Source organism: Cimex lectularius, unplaced genomic scaffold (genome assembly GCF_000648675.2).
Source record: "Cimex lectularius strain Harlan isolate CLEC.00 unplaced genomic scaffold, Clec_2.1 scaffold131, whole genome shotgun sequence".
Lineage (NCBI taxonomy): Eukaryota > Metazoa > Arthropoda > Insecta > Hemiptera > Cimicidae > Cimex > Cimex lectularius.
The window spans coordinates 330,424-345,908 of NW_019392685.1; the positions used below are offsets into that span (position 1 = coordinate 330,424).

At 39.0% G+C, this 15,485-nt stretch overlaps 3 protein-coding genes across 3 annotated transcripts in view; 2 read left to right on the forward strand and 1 right to left on the reverse strand.

The window, feature by feature from the left end:
* The window catches only part of LOC106663114, a 137,439-nt gene extending 122,893 nt beyond the window's left edge, over positions 1-14,546 (reverse strand). Inside the window, exons 1-2 of the mRNA XM_014387696.2 lie at positions 14,487-14,546; positions 14,129-14,345 (exon numbers count right to left, since the gene is read on the reverse strand). The gene's annotated coding sequence lies outside the window, so the exon portion shown is untranslated. The remainder of the gene's footprint in view (positions 1-14,128; positions 14,346-14,486) is intronic.
* LOC106663116 (serine/threonine-protein kinase MAK-like) overlaps positions 1-14,986 on the forward strand; it is a 58,740-nt gene extending 43,754 nt beyond the window's left edge. Inside the window, exons 3-11 of the mRNA XM_014387698.2 lie at positions 1,845-1,899; positions 2,517-2,638; positions 6,741-6,950; positions 12,962-13,136; positions 13,198-13,373; positions 13,428-13,595; positions 13,655-13,789; positions 14,498-14,632; positions 14,694-14,986. Coding sequence (XP_014243184.1) covers positions 1,845-1,899; positions 2,517-2,638; positions 6,741-6,950; positions 12,962-13,136; positions 13,198-13,373; positions 13,428-13,595; positions 13,655-13,789; positions 14,498-14,632; positions 14,694-14,706 — 1,189 coding nt within the window. The 3' untranslated portion in view covers positions 14,707-14,986. The remainder of the gene's footprint in view (positions 1-1,844; positions 1,900-2,516; positions 2,639-6,740; positions 6,951-12,961; positions 13,137-13,197; positions 13,374-13,427; positions 13,596-13,654; positions 13,790-14,497; positions 14,633-14,693) is intronic.
* LOC106663115 (translation initiation factor IF-2, mitochondrial) lies at positions 8,734-10,908 on the forward strand. Its single transcript, XM_014387697.2, has one exon. The coding sequence runs from the start codon at positions 8,787-8,789 to the stop codon at positions 10,821-10,823; it is 2,037 nt and encodes a 678-aa protein (XP_014243183.1). The 5' UTR covers positions 8,734-8,786; the 3' UTR covers positions 10,824-10,908.
* Positions 14,987-15,485: the final 499 nt, after the last annotated feature.

Sequence of the window (15,485 nt, forward strand, 5' to 3'; positions counted from 1 at the left end):
GTAAAAGAACACTTGCCTAAATCGAGCAAATTTTCGGAATTTAAGGACCATCTAAAAGAAACAAAACATAATTTCAATTCAAATTTAAATACAAGAGTGTTACATAGTTTCAACAAAGGGAAAGAACTAGATTGGTTTGAGAAATTTGAAATTAAAAAATGTAAAATTGAACATGGTGATAAATGCATTAATAATATAACAGATTTTGATCTACCTCCCATTTTAAATATGTACATAAATAATATCAAACATCCAAATAATTAATCTAATTATTTTAATTGTTATTATTTTTATAGTAATTTATAGTAATATTAAGTATTTATTATTCTAATATTTATTTGTGTTATAATTTCCGCGTTTCGCTCGTTCAAATTGAGCGTCATTAAAAAAATCAGCTGATAATTGGAATGTCGCGTTGGCGGAGGTATCAGCGGTTCACTTTGGCAATTCATGTCGAGAGACGTGGTTGTAGAAGTCCTTCAACCTGATGATGAGGTAAAAGGCTCGAAATCCGGATCGTTGCAAAACAACTTACTGTGAGTAGGAACTATCCTTTTAAAAAGGATTGAACACCACACTCACTCCATCATTTATCATTTCTAGTTATATCCGTTCCTCTTCAGGTGTAGTAAATACAAACAGATTTTGTCTGATACAACATTCATTTATAATTAATGAAAAACAGTCAATTAAATCGTAGATTAACAACGAATATGATTTTTTCACCTGAACAAAGTCAGTTTCTGTAGTACAAACCAATTTATTTACAGATTTGAAATTAAATAAAAAACCTCACTTCCCGGAATCAGTGTTGCACGCAATGTTACCACAACCAGGATTAGAGGGAAAAATAAGAAAGACAAAAAATGTGAGACTAGTTAAAACAATGAGCAAGCAAGGGAGCAAAAACGTTTAATAGAATGAGAAAGAGAGAGAGAGAGAGAGAGAGAGAGAGAGAGAGAGAGAGAGAGAGAGAGAGAGTGTGTGTGTGTGTGTGTGTGTGTACGTGTACACGTGTGTGTGTGTGTACGTGTACACGTGTGTGTGTGTGTGTGTGTGTGTGTGTGTGTGTGTGTGTGTGTGTGCAACGGTTGAGAATTGTCTAGCTTGAGAGATGAAGGGAAAAAGATAAAAAGGGAAATATGTAAGCGGATATTAAAGATAGAAGGTCACATAAGCATATAGAGTAATAAAAAATAAATGTTATTAAACATTATCGTCAATTTTTGTGCATTGACTGGAATAAAAGCCCGATTTGAGCGTAAGGGATGACGTGCAGACTTCTCGAGACGATAAATAACGCTTGGAATATGCTGAAGGTCTTTGAGTTGTGCTTTTACAATTTATATCTCGAGGGCTGGGCAGCATTCCGGAGCGATTTTAGAACCTTGAACTTGACGCCGACCCGGAAACGGCGTTGTCGCTACCCGGGGGATACGAAGATGTAAGTGTCCCTGTAGACTGTCAAATTAACTGTCTCTTTTATCCACATCATCACCCTACCAAAAGTCCTTATATTGGGTTGTCCGGAAAATAATGCAGGATTTTAAGTTTTCATTAAAAAAAATCTATATAAAATATTCTGTTTACGTTTACAGGATTACTCATTTGTANAATTATTTTGATTAAAGAACATTGCTTTAAAGTAACTAGTTTCTTTTTTTTTTGTTTAATACCAAAATCCTGCATTATTTTCCGGACAACCCAATATAAAGGTACAAAACTGTACACAAGACAAAAGATTTGGAGGGGTCTTCAGGTGTGAAGCAATGTTCTTAATTTATTTGTCAAACTATTCTAACAGTTAAATAACAGTGTAATTTTCTTAATTTTTATTCTTCCAGGATGAAAAGAAAATACTACTCATGGGATGAAGCTATGAACCTGAGGGAAGTGAAGGTGAGCCGATCTTTTATGAACTCCTTACTCAAAAACCTTTGAAAAATTGCCTGATTTGTCTCCATTTTTTTCTTCTTTTTATTTTTTGTTCAAATTTTTGATATGTTCGCCATTCGTGCGTGGTTTTGTCCGTTTTTGGCCATAAACGACGAGATTGCATGTCACAACCGTGCATGCGCTTTTGTTATTCATCAAGGGCGGATCTATGCCTGTGCCTGATTTCACGCTTTACCTCGGCATTTTACATTCTCTCTCTCGATGGTGTCGCAAAAAAGAAAAAAAAAGTTTTGCGAAATCTACAACCGCACGACACGACACAACAGATGGTGTCGCATCAGTCCATGGATCCGTCCCGATTCGATTTATTTGACCTTAAAACAAAACAAGACGGGACATCCAGAACGGCAATCTGTAAAAATCAGGCCAAATGGCAATAAAAGAACAACCTTTTCATTATCATTTTGATGAATGTGAGATAACAAAAGACAGAAACAACACTGATATTGATTTTCGGGTCCATTTCGTATCGCTTTTTTTCTAGTTTTTTAATATTTATATTCGTTTATTTTTGTATTTCTGTGTTTTTTATTATGTATTTTCTATGTTTTTGGTTGCAGTCCCTCAAGAAACTGAACCACGCAAACGTAGTCAAACTGAGGGAGGTGATACGTGAGAACGACACGCTGTACTTCGTGTTCGAGTACATGAAGGAAAACCTTTACCAGCTGATGAAGGACAGGTGAGCCCTTTTGATCTGTTGCACGGATCTGCCCTACCCTTGACCGTCTCTTAATCGGGCCCGTACCGATGGAAACGGCTATTGATTTTAGATTAGCGTCGATTTCCCTGCTGCCCTCCCGCATCGGTACGACCTTTGAATTTCGACATTCCGCCAGTTCCGTGCCGGCGAAGAACGGTTTCTTCATTTCGTCGATGATTTCGCATAATTGAGATGCAATCATCGACGTTCACTCCGAGCCTCCTGAAAAAAGTTTAAACGACCGGCCGCCTAGTCTCACGTTTACCCTCCGGACTACAAGTGGGACGTCAATGCGTAACATATGACATTAATCACGAAAAATAAAAACCAGAAAGGTTGTGTGTTGATAGATAGAAAGATAAAATATTTAAAAGATAGTAGATGAAATATTTGAGAGTGGGAGTTATTGCAAGTGAGAAATTAGGAGAGAGAATGTTTTAGAGAATGAGGGAGTGAGAGAGAGGAATCGTATTATCAAATTTTGAGTTTTTGTAAAATTTTGATTTGAAAAAATTAAAATTTTAATTTCAAAACAGATGAGCACCAACGTAAATAGTGGATATTTGCATTAAATAGTGATGTTTTGCTCAGAAAGAGTCCAGAGTCTACTAGTTGTAAGATCGAGGTTGAACCGGATGTTTTCAAGCTTCTTTAAACCTTTGCCATTTGTTTTTTTTGTGAAGAAGTTTTTTTTTTCAAAAGATGAGCCGCGGCCGTCAGTGTTATGGATTTGAAAGTCGTGAAGAATCGTGCGTCCCGGCGAGACATTAGGCCTCCCCCGTGACCCGGTTTCCGTGCCTGGGGCTTTATGGTTCCCCGGGAGGCACGTGACGGACCCCGATAAGGTTTATCGTCCGGATTCGATTACCGTAACGGATAATCCGCGGCTGCGGCGTCTGCAGAAAGCCCCCCTCCCCCGGTGGCCGGCACCGCTCCAGGGTCGCGGGGTGGCAGAGGTCGCAGGCATTGCTGAAATTTTACTGACTGTGACCTCTGCCTCCCTGAAGACCCCTGCAACCGAACATAAAACATACCAAAACATAACCCGTTTCTCTTTCTCCTACGAACATTTCTATGGAAACTTATACCACACGTACGTACAACATGAAGAAAGTGCCTATCCAGACGGCGCTTTCGGCTGAAACTTACAAACCCATGAGCACATAAATTTTAAAAAAATCGATAAACATAATAGTAGGTTTGTAATTGCATTATAATTCACCTACAGATCTCCCTTGCTAGTAAACACAGCAAATATTCGTAGTATTCGTCTAAAAAAATTAAAGAGAGAGAGAGAGAGAGAGAGAGAGAGAGAGAAGACAAAGGGAGGGAAAGAGGGAGCTTTATTGAGGGAGGGAGAGAAGGAGATAGATAGATAAGTAAATAGATAAATAGATAGATAAAGAGAGATAGTCGGAGAGACAAAGAGATTTAGGGAAGGAAAGAAGGAGATTTATGGAGGGATATTTGGGTGGGTATTTANAGAGAGAGAGAGAGAGAGAGAGAGAGAGAGAGAGGGAGAGAGAGAGGGAGAGAGAGAGAGTGAGAGAGAGAGAGAGAGACCCACTTCCTGTTACCCCAAAGACGGGTCGTAAAGAAAAACAAATACACATTATTTTCATTTGGTAACCGTATAATAAATCAATTTTAATAGTCTTCATTTATATCCCAAAGACTATGATAAAATAACTAAACTAAGCTACCACTTCCCGGAGACAGTGTTGACCGCAGTGTTACAAAAAACCGGAACGGACAAAAAACAGTGTCAAATATACGAATGTGTGTCTGTGTGTGTCTGTCTGTCCGTCTGTGAGAAAGATAGATAGAGAGAGAGAGAGAGAGAGAGAGAGAGAGAGAGAGAGAGAGAGAGGAGAGAGAGAGGGGGAGAGAGACAGAGATTAGGAATAGGGACATTTGAAAGAGTGTGAAAACAAGTTAAAGCGAGACGGAGAAAAAAACATTGTAAAATAAGAAAGAGAACATTTGAAAGATGCCTGGAATTTGCAAGAGAGGGGGAATTACGAAAGGAAATGTCAAAGGGAAAATCAGAGATTTTGAGATATTCTGCAAGAGAATATTTGCATGATACCGAAAGACAAATGAACAGCGGTAAAAGGTGAGATCGGAAATCTGGTAAGAATTGCCGATAAAGCGTAAAAATTGATAATTTTTGAATAATTCCGCGGAGCAAGTGAACGTGTCCGTTCGTGGATTTATACAAGAGATTACGTTCACCCGGGTGGAAGAGGTAGAACGTTTAACGAATAAAATTTGGACAAACTTCATCATGTTTATGATTTTTTTACCTTCTCGACCTCCTTTTTTGAATAATTAATCACTAATTAATTCGTCCCTCTTCTTGTTTGTAAAACACTAGATTGGGATCAATGGACAATCGATCATCCTTGGAATACGATGGATTCGAATAATTGGGACGTTACACATAAGGTAAACCTGAAGAAAATAAAGGAAAACCATTCAGCCGTGCGCTTTCAACAAAATTTAACGTAAAGTAAAACGGCTTAAATGTTTCTAAATGAATCATGATTTTGCATATCGTTTCTTTCCCTTTCTTGGCCAACGCTAATTTGTGTCTCCAACCTGCGGTAGATGTGAAGGTTGAAGGAAAAGGACAGAGAAAGGTCGCCGTCTGATTGTAGTAATTACAATCAATAATAGAATTATAATCGGTTTTGTCTTATTTGTTTTGTTTTTCTGTCACCTCTTTGGCCTTTGTATTTTTTTTTAATTTTTCAGAGGGTTTCGTGCCTTTCTATTATTCTTCCTGGTCTAGCCCACTCCGACCCAATTCTTCACCAATCGATCACGTTATGCAGTCCAAGATAGTAGATTGACTTTTAAATAGTTGTTACGTTTTATAAAGGATTAAATCAATCTCATTCCTTGCTGAAAGTTGACTACTTGATTATCATACATTATCATTAAGAAAAATACATAACTTATGTTTCATCTCTGATGTGCATAATGTCTCTCTATCTCTCTTTCTTCCTCTTCCTCTCCCTCTCACTCACTCTCTTTTTCTTTCTGTCTCCCTAAATTTCCCTTTCCCTCTGTAAATCTCTCTCCTTTCCTTCCTCCTCACCCTCCCACCCGCTCTCACTCACCCCTCTCACTTTCTCCCTCTCTCTCTGTCTGTCTGTCTCTCTCTCTCTCTCTCTGTCTCTCTCTCTCTCTCTCTCTCTCTCTCTCTCTCGCACTCTCTATCTCTTTCCTTCCCAAAATTTCTCTCTTCTCTCTCTTCACCTCTGTTTATCTATCAATCCCTATCTTTCCTTTCCAATCTCTCTCTCTTTCTTTCCTTTTTTCTTTCCCTAAATTCCCTTTCCCTCTCAAAATATCTCTCTTTTCCTTTCTGATCATCCTCCCAGTCTCCCTCCCTCGCTCGCTCTCTCTCTCTCTCTCTCTCTCTCTCTCTCTCTCTCTCTCTCTCTCATCACCCTCCCACTCTCCTCTCACTCTCTCTCTCCCACACTCTCTCTCCCTCTTTCTTTCCTGTTTTCTTTTTCTTTCCCTAAATTTCCCTTTCCCTCTCTAAATATCTCTCCTTTCTCATCACCCTCCCACTCTCTCTCTCTCTCTCTCTCTCACTCTCTCTCTCATCACCCTCCCACTCTCCTCTCACTCTCTCTCCCACACTCTCTCTCCCTCTGTGTCTCTCTCTCTCTCTCTCTCTCTCTCTCTCTCTCTCTCTCTCTCTCTCTCTCTCTCTCTCTCTCTCTCTCTCTCTCTCTTTCACTCACTCATTTTTCCCCTTCTGTTTCCCTCCTTGAGCCCTCTCTTTCTGAAATTGATTTCTCGAAAATCAATAGTGTTATTGATGGGAGATGGGTTGTAATTCATTTTTAAAAACGTCTATAATTCCCACATCAGTCGTTACCCGGCTATTTTCTCCGAAGGGGGCTCTGTAAGGATTTTGAGCTGGAACGACTCCGGGTTAATAATTGCAATTATAGCAAATCAAGAGATGAAATCTATCAGCGAAGTTCATCAAACCCGTTTCAATTATTCACATCGTCAATAACCCTTTTATCCAGCATTTCTCATCTTGTCTTCATTCCAGGGAGAAACTGTTCCCCGAGTCCGTGGTCCGTAACATCCTGTACCAGGTGCTCCAAGGGCTCGCCTTCATGCACCGGCACGGCTTCTTCCACAGGGACATGAAGCCCGAGAACCTCCTCTGTTGCGGTCCCGAACTGGTCAAAATCGCCGACTTCGGCCTGGCACGCGAAGTCCGCTCCAGGCCCCCTTACACAGACTACGTCTCAACGAGGTAGGTGCTTAATTAATACGATAAACAAACAAAGACAAATGACATGCCCAGTTGGCATCAGTCATGGTATAAAAGACATCGTTAACTATAAGTCATAAAAACACGGAAAATAATTGAAGTCATATCATTCAATTATGAGTTAACTACAACATACGCAAAAATAACGTACTTTATGAACATTAGTGTTTGTTATTAAAACCCTATAAGCATATAAATAAAATTTTGGAACCTAAACAGCGAATCTAGCGGTGCAGTGATGCGTTTACCACGATTACACGCAGTGGCAGAAAGGTATTAAGGGGAAAGGGTGAAAAAGTTTAGTAAAGTTAAACAGTCTCGCATAAAAAAAACGAGAGACGAGAAGTGTAGAAAATGCCAGAAGAGGGAAACAAGAGATATAAGAGAGTAACATCGAAAAATAAGAGGCCGGTAGAAAGACATACCGACGGAGAGAGGAAGACAGAGAAAGAGTGAGAAAGAAAGAAGAGTGGGGGAGAAAAAGACAGGGAGATAGATAAAGTAAAAAAAAGAAGAAGAAAATAAGCAAGTAAGTAAGAAAGAAATAGCCAAAGGTAGAGGACTATGACACGATAATTATTTAAATTTTACTATTTTTTAACTATTTATTAACAATAGAGGGAATCTTGTTAATGTTGTAAATTAATAATTTTAGCTGTGATAAAGAATACACACAACACACAAACATAATATAAACTACGACACAACAAAACTACTTTACGGACAAATACACACACCAAAATACGGACTAGGAATAATGTAATCCAAATTCAGCCAAACTCGCGTTATTATTTTTACATTTGGAAGAGAAATACTTCCCCGAAATTATGGCAAAACATAACATCACATACATATGCAGATATTTAGACGACATACTCGTCATAGTATAAATTGACAACCGCATAAACAATATACTGACAGATTTGATTACACAAAAACAGAAGACAAACTACAACTTGACATATACAGAAAACTGAACTAACAACATCATACTGAACAACATACGACTCAAACTACTCATTGTCAGACCTAAAACGGCAGCACTGAAACACAAAACACTAAAACATCCCTAAACAAAGATAGGAAGAATTTTAGGCCACTAACATTCGTAAATCTTATATCTAATAAACTAGAAATGTTATTAGAAAAAAACGCTACATGAATCCTCTTTGTTTACGTTCTGATTTGTCAGTGATAATAGTTTGTAAAAAGTGCCATTTATTTATTTAATAAAAAAACATTGTATTTAGTATAAGAAATGACAAAAAGAGATGAAAAATGTTTATTCTTGTTGATAAAAGAAACCTATATTAAATACTGATAGATAATTTCTCAGAGAGGTGAAATAAAACACCGAAATCTTGGCGTAGTTTCAACACCAGTACATTCATTGGACCACATCCCCGATCCTACCAAATATATTGTTCAATAAAAGCTGGTCGATCACCTTTACATCCTAATTGAGTAGTGCAAATCGTACATCTGTAATTCTTTTTCAATAGGGAGAGAAAGATTGATGATCTGTTTATCGTCAAATTGAAAATCGTGTTTCTAGGTCTAAATGTAGTTTTCAAAGAAAAGGATGTCATTTTTACAAAGGCGGAAGTAAAAAGTCCGTGAAATGACTAATAGAGTGATTTATTATTATTTTTACTTGGGCGGTTTTAGTTGTGTGTTGTTGGAAACGGGTCGATCGATAGAATTGCGGAGGGGGGCCTGAAGCGGCGGCCGGAACGAGCCGAGTATTAGTCGAGGTTGGCGACCCTGCACGGTAACAGTGTTCGAACCTCGGGTACCTTTCCGTATCAAAACAAGACCATGTTGAAGATCGGCCGGCTTCGACAGTTGAAGCCGCTGTGCGAACGCGCGGTCGCAGCGTTCAGCACAACAACACCATGCATGAAGAAGCGGAAGACTAGGGAAGAGAAGAAAATGCCCAGGACTATCGTACACAACGCAAAGTCAAAGTGGAAATCCACCGACGTCGTCCAGGTATGGAGGGGAATGACGTTGAGGGAGCTGGCCGAGGCGTTAGGAAAAGACGTCGACCACGTACTCGAGGCGATGACTTTCATCGACGACACGGCCCATTACAGAAAGGCGGACCAAGTAGTCGACAACTTCAACGTCATTCAAGAAGTGGTGAAGAAATCTGGGAAGAGGTGGCAGATGATGAAGAAAGAGCAGCCCCTGGAAGAGACGTTCGTCGAGCCGAAGAGGAGGGACCCGTCAGAGTACGTCAACTCGAAACCTAGGCCGCCAGTCGTCGCAATCATGGGCCACGTAGACCACGGGAAGACTACGCTCCTCGACAGCCTCAGAGACTCGAGAATCGTGGACGGCGAGTTCGGAGGGATCACCCAGCACATCGGGGCGTTCGTCGTACGTCTCGGGAAGGAGGTTGTGACGTTCCTCGACACCCCGGGCCACGCGGCTTTCTGCTCGATGCGTTCCAGGGGCGCCCAGGCCACGGATATCGTCGTTCTCGTCGTTGCGGCGGACGACGGCGTCATGGAACAGACGGTCGAGTCCATCTCGATGGCCAGGAACGCCGAAGTACCGATAATCGTCGCATTGAATAAAATGGACAAGCCGAAAGCCGATCCGGAACGGGCGAAGCGTGAGCTCGTACAGCACGGCCTCCAAGTCGAGGAATTCGGCGGCGACGTGCAAGTCGTGCCCGTTTCCGCGCTCAACGGCACCAACTTGGACGCACTGGTCGAGGCGATCCTCGTCCAGGCGGAGCTGATGGCCCTGAGTTCCGACTACTCCGGCCCTGTCGAAGGTGTGGTGATCGAGTGTTCGACGGACCCTCACCGAGGGAAGCTGTGCACTGTGCTTGTCCAGTGCGGGACGCTGCGAAAAGGCGTCGTCCTCGTCGCGGGAAAGGCCTGGTGCAAAATCCGTGCCATGTTCGACGAGAGGGGCGAGCCGGTGCAAGAAGCGCCGCCCTCGACCCCCGTCCAGACCATCGGCTGGCGTGCGCTCCCTTCCGCCGGCGACCTCGCCCTACAGGTCGAGACCGAAAAACGGGCCGACCAAATCGCCTCGAAACGTTTGGAGTTGGAACAGTTCGAAAAGTCGAAACAGGACTACACCATCATCGAGCAGAAAGCCCAAGAACACTACAAGCAGTATAGAGAACGCCTCGAGCAGAAGAGAAAAATGGGCAGATTCCGCTTGAAGCCAGACGGCCCCAGGAAGAAGGAATTCGAAGATGACAAGAGTTTGAAGGTAAACATCGTCGTGAAAGCAGACGTAGACGGTTCTGTTGAAGCGATCTTAGACGTCCTCGACACTTATGAGAGTAATATGTGCAAATTGAATGTGGTCCACTACGGTGTTGGTCCTGTGTCAAAGAACGACATCATCCTTGCTGAGTTGTTCAATGCCATCGTCTATGCGTTCAACACAAAAGAACTTGAAGACGCGAAAGGCAATGTGAAAATCAAACACCACAATGTGATTTACAAACTGGTTGAAGACGTGAAGGGCGAGATAAACAGCGTCCTCCCAGAAAAGGAAGTGGAGGAGGTACTGGGAGAGGCATCCGTCCTCCAGGAGTTCACCATCAATGAGGGCAAGGCAAAGGTACCGGTCGCCGGTTGCCGTTGCCAAAAAGGGATCGTGAAGAAGTCCGCCTTTGTGAAGCTCTTGAGGGATGGTGAGTGCATTTACACGGGCAAGATTGCCTCTTTGCGCCACCATAAGGACGAAGTCGACTCTGTGAAAAAGGACCTCGAGTGCGGACTCAGGATCGAAGATGTATCCATCAAATTCAAACCGGGCGACACTATAGTCTGTTTCCAAATCAACCAGATACCTCGAACTATAGACTGGGATCCAGGATTTTAAACCATCAGTCAAATTTTTACTTAGTATCATTTTATATTTTATAAATGTATATAACTGTAAATAAAACCTAGCTGTTATCGTTTGATAATTCTCTTCAGTCAACCATAATGCATCAATCATTAATACATCAATAGATTACTTTCTATTCAATCAACAAACATTCTCGACAATACGATTTCCACCAAAAGCAAAATTTGATAATGTAATATAATTTATCAGTCAACTTTCAAGTAATTCACAAAAATTTAAACAATAAAACGTCAATTTCCACAACTAAACACAAATGGATATATCACATCCATCAATCAATCAATGTGCACTAAAGTAAAACTCAGTCCATCAATAGGAAACTGAAAACCTTAGATGTGTAATGCATCATTTATCAATCAATTGCTAATCAAGCTGATTAGCAAAAATGTAAACAACAAAAAAAATTTCCACAAGTATACACTAATAAATTGTCATAATTCATAATCAGTAGGAATATAACTCATCAATCACTTTTATGGACTAACAGATTCGCAACAATACAAATATAATTTCTACAATTAAAGACAGTGATCGAACAGTAGATTTTACTATCTAGTAGTAAATCGACACAAAGTAAAATAAAGGCAAAAAATGACCGCGAGTTCTCATTTGAAACAATATAAACTGTTATAATTCATCAATCATTTATAAAAATCAGAGAAACATAATCCAACAACCACTTTTGTAGAATAGCAAAACTTAGAATATATATACTACTTAAACAAAACAGTCAATAAAGCTGATACAAAAGCATCAATCAATAGATTTTATTTTCTAGTAGTTGATTCACATAAATTCAAAAAACAAAATTTCCACAACTAAACACAATTTGATAGATTCATCAATCATTTGGATATAGCACATCACTCACTTTTGTAGAATTCACGATACAGATACAATTTCCTTGTCTAAAAATCATACAAAGGCATCAATCAATAGTCTAGTTTCTAATAGATAATTCACAAAAAGTCAATTTCCAAAACTAAGCACAATTTGATACTTATCAGTCATCAATCATTGATTAATTTATGGCAATACTGCAAATCAATGACTTTTAAAAGTCACCATCTGAAGACAAATGTGTACATGTATAGTCGATAATTGTGCCAAGTAAAAAATTCATCTGCTATCCATCTTTCAATATAAATCTCCAAAAATGAACACATTTATCATCAGTAAAAATCAAACAAACACAAAATTCTATATTTAATAATAATATATCCATGACATTAAAGTTAATCCTATCAAACCATCAGTTAAACACAAACCTCAAGATTTTTAACTTAATTAGTGATCTGAAGAGAAAGTGCATCCACTCACATATTGTTGACAAACTTCGGAGTGAATCAACATTGATAAAAAATCAATGTTCAAACATCAGTCAAAAAACAGCCATGCAAGCAACAACAAACCCAAAAATTTTGGATCTTTACTTCATCAATCATAGCTTTAAAAAAATTCTGCCCACTAATCAACCTAAGGAAGATAATACGAGGAATATTTTCCATTACACAAACACATCATTCAAGTAATCATCAATCAGTAAAGGGAAAATGGATCATCAAACAATTATATAATTTTTTCAGTCATCAATCATTAGGTAAACACAAATCTAACATTTTAATCTATCAATCATCAATATAGACAAATTGCATCCATCATTATCCAATTACACAAGCACTTCTAGATATACAATTCAAAATGTGCATCCATGAAACATCTATTTTCATACAAACTACTATCCATTGATAACATTTGTCATCAATATAAAATCTGAGTATGTTAATCAACAACTAAACACTTGATGCATACTTGATCAATAATATATAAGCAACGTTCACCCATTGATAATGTTTGTCATCAATCATCAATATAAATTCCAATTGTATCCATCAATCAACACTTGATACACAATCCATCAATGGTATACTCTATATGTATCCATCAGTCACCAATTAAACAAAAACATTTAGTTACCACCCATCAATCAGTTACTATAGGCTAATCTGGGCAGAATGAAGCATAAATCATACCTTCAATCTGACATATAACAATCAATTAAAAAATTGTTATCAATGATTGATCCAAGTATGTTTACTGTGATTTAGGTGGTATCGAGCTCCTGAGGTTCTCCTCCATTCAACGACTTACTCGTGTCCAATCGACATCTGGGCAGTTGGCTGTATAATGGCAGAGCTCTACACTTTCAGACCCTTGTTTCCGGGGAACAGCGAAATCGATCAGATATTTAAAATCTGCTCCGTTCTCGGAACACCTGATAAGGTTTTTATTTTTATATTTGTAATTGTTTGATTTGTGCTTTCTGTTTTTTTGTTTCTTAAAGAGAGAGTGGTACGAGGGCCATCAATTGGCGGCGAACATGAACTTCAAATTTCCCCAGTTTAGGAAAACAGATCTGTCAACGTTGATACCGAACGCATCGACAGAGGGGATCACCCTCCTTGAGGCGATGCTTCACTGGAACCCATCGAAAAGACCAACAGCACAACACTCGCTCAGGTGAGTTACAGCAAAAAGAAAAAAAAATTGTTTGCACAGCATGTTTTCCTACAGGCAGCCGTATTTCCAAGTCGGCCAGAGGTTGAGCGGTGTTGTCGAAGACAGGCTGTCTATGAGGGCCAATTTCCACAACAGTAACATCAACTCTTCGGCCAGGCCAATGGCTTACGTCCCACCACAAGCGAACGTTGTCATTGAGAGAGATTTCTCTGAGCTGCTAGGGTAAGTGATGCCTACCTACACACCGTATACTTTTCTAACCAGTTTTGCATTATTTTCAGGCCAAAGGTATCCAATGAGCAGAAAGAGAATCATGGTTGGTACGAGGATAATCAAAAGAAGAGAGTCAGCGCCAAACAGCACTACCTCGCCACTTCGAGATACATCGTCGGACAATCTACTAATTTATCAAACAGGTATACTACTAAAACGTTATAACATATACACGACATGACATCACAGCAAGACAAAAATATGAAGTGGATTTTTTTTATGGATCTAGATGGACAGTTATTAGAAGCGATATATACTCCTGTGACTCCACATTCAGTTTTGAACTGAAAATTGTTTTGTTTAATGTAATCTAGATGGGATGTTTTTATCGTTTATAAAGTTATTAAAAAAATATCTTGTTTGTAAATTGCGACGACCTGAATACCAATATTCTGAAATCTCTATACTTCAAAGAACGAAGAAAATAAATATGAAGTTATTAACTTAATTTACATATTGTGCTGTGTAATTACTAGACTTACTTAATTGTGGAAATATCTTAGGCTTTCTTGGCAGTCTTCTGTCAAGTGGTTAGCATGAACTCTCAACTCAGCCCATTTTCATGGGTTCTATTCCCACTATTGTCCGTATTTTTCCACGATAACTTCTTACTCAAAAAATATGCCTGCGTGGAGTAATACGCATAGCTCAGTTCATAATATCCATTCCGATTGCATGCAAGTGGTGAGTTTTAATATGCTAAAAGAAATAATAAATACCATGTTTACAATTTGTTAAGTTTTGTATGTTTGAATTGAAGGGTGAGGAAAAATTCCAACCATTAATATTTATCCATCTTTTGTCATTTTATAAAATATGTACTTTGATTATTACACGTACTTTTTTTATAGTGAGCAGAATCAAAAAATGCCCCTGTCGACAAGGCAAGATTACTACCCGAGTACGAAGCTCTACGCGTCTGCAAGCAGCCTGAATTTATCAGGCCGTGCAACTAGGATCCACGGGAGGACCGACTGGGCAGCCAAGTAAATGAAATTTTTTTTAATGAAAATCTTGAAAAATTAACTTATTTTCTTCGCGCTCCAGGTACCTAAAATGAAGCTCAACATTAGAAAAAACAAAAATCAAGAAAAAACCAACCGACTGTATATATTTAGTTGTACTTTTGTAAACGAAAGTTGCAACCGCAAAGGGTGGAACCGTCAGCCGAAGTGTACGACGACCTTTACCTGGCTGACGAGGCATGATCTACCGACGAAGGTTACGTTTTCCATTCTTCATTACCCCCACCACCCCATCGCCGTACCCCCTATAATTTTGTTTAGCGAATTCCTTCAACGGGAAAATCCTCTGTGATAAAAAACATTTCAACACACAAAGGCACTGATTTCAATTCAGTAATTATATATATAATATTATATTATGAATATGTATATTGTTATCAATTGGTTTAACGAATTATCCTTTCTGTCAATTATTGTTTCACAAAAACTGATTATTTAAAATGTTTCTTTGCTCTAAAAAATGAATTTCTATTGTCTATTTGTACATATTTTTAATTCAAAGTGTAAAATATTTTTCAAATGTTTAAAAAATTAACAATCAAAACAAATTATAACTAAATACTTTTTTATATAAAAAAAGATAAAATTACATATTTACAAAATTACAAATTTAGTTTGTCTTAATATGTACAACCGAAGTGAGTCCATTCAAAAGCAAAAGTAGGGCAGAGTCCCCTGAATGTGGAGCTAGGATGTCCTAATCATCCTGGGTGATTGCCGTGACAGCTCAGCACAGTCGTACCCACCTCAACTTTCTATTTAGAGCATACAATACAAGGTAAACAAAATTTTCTCTTCCACACGTGTGGTGTAA

What these genes read in the sequence shown, in the direction of transcription:
- LOC106663115 (XM_014387697.2), top strand. Translation starts at nt 8,787, where the DNA reads ATGTTGAAGATCGGCCGGCTTCGACAGTTGAAGCCGCTGTGCGAACGC.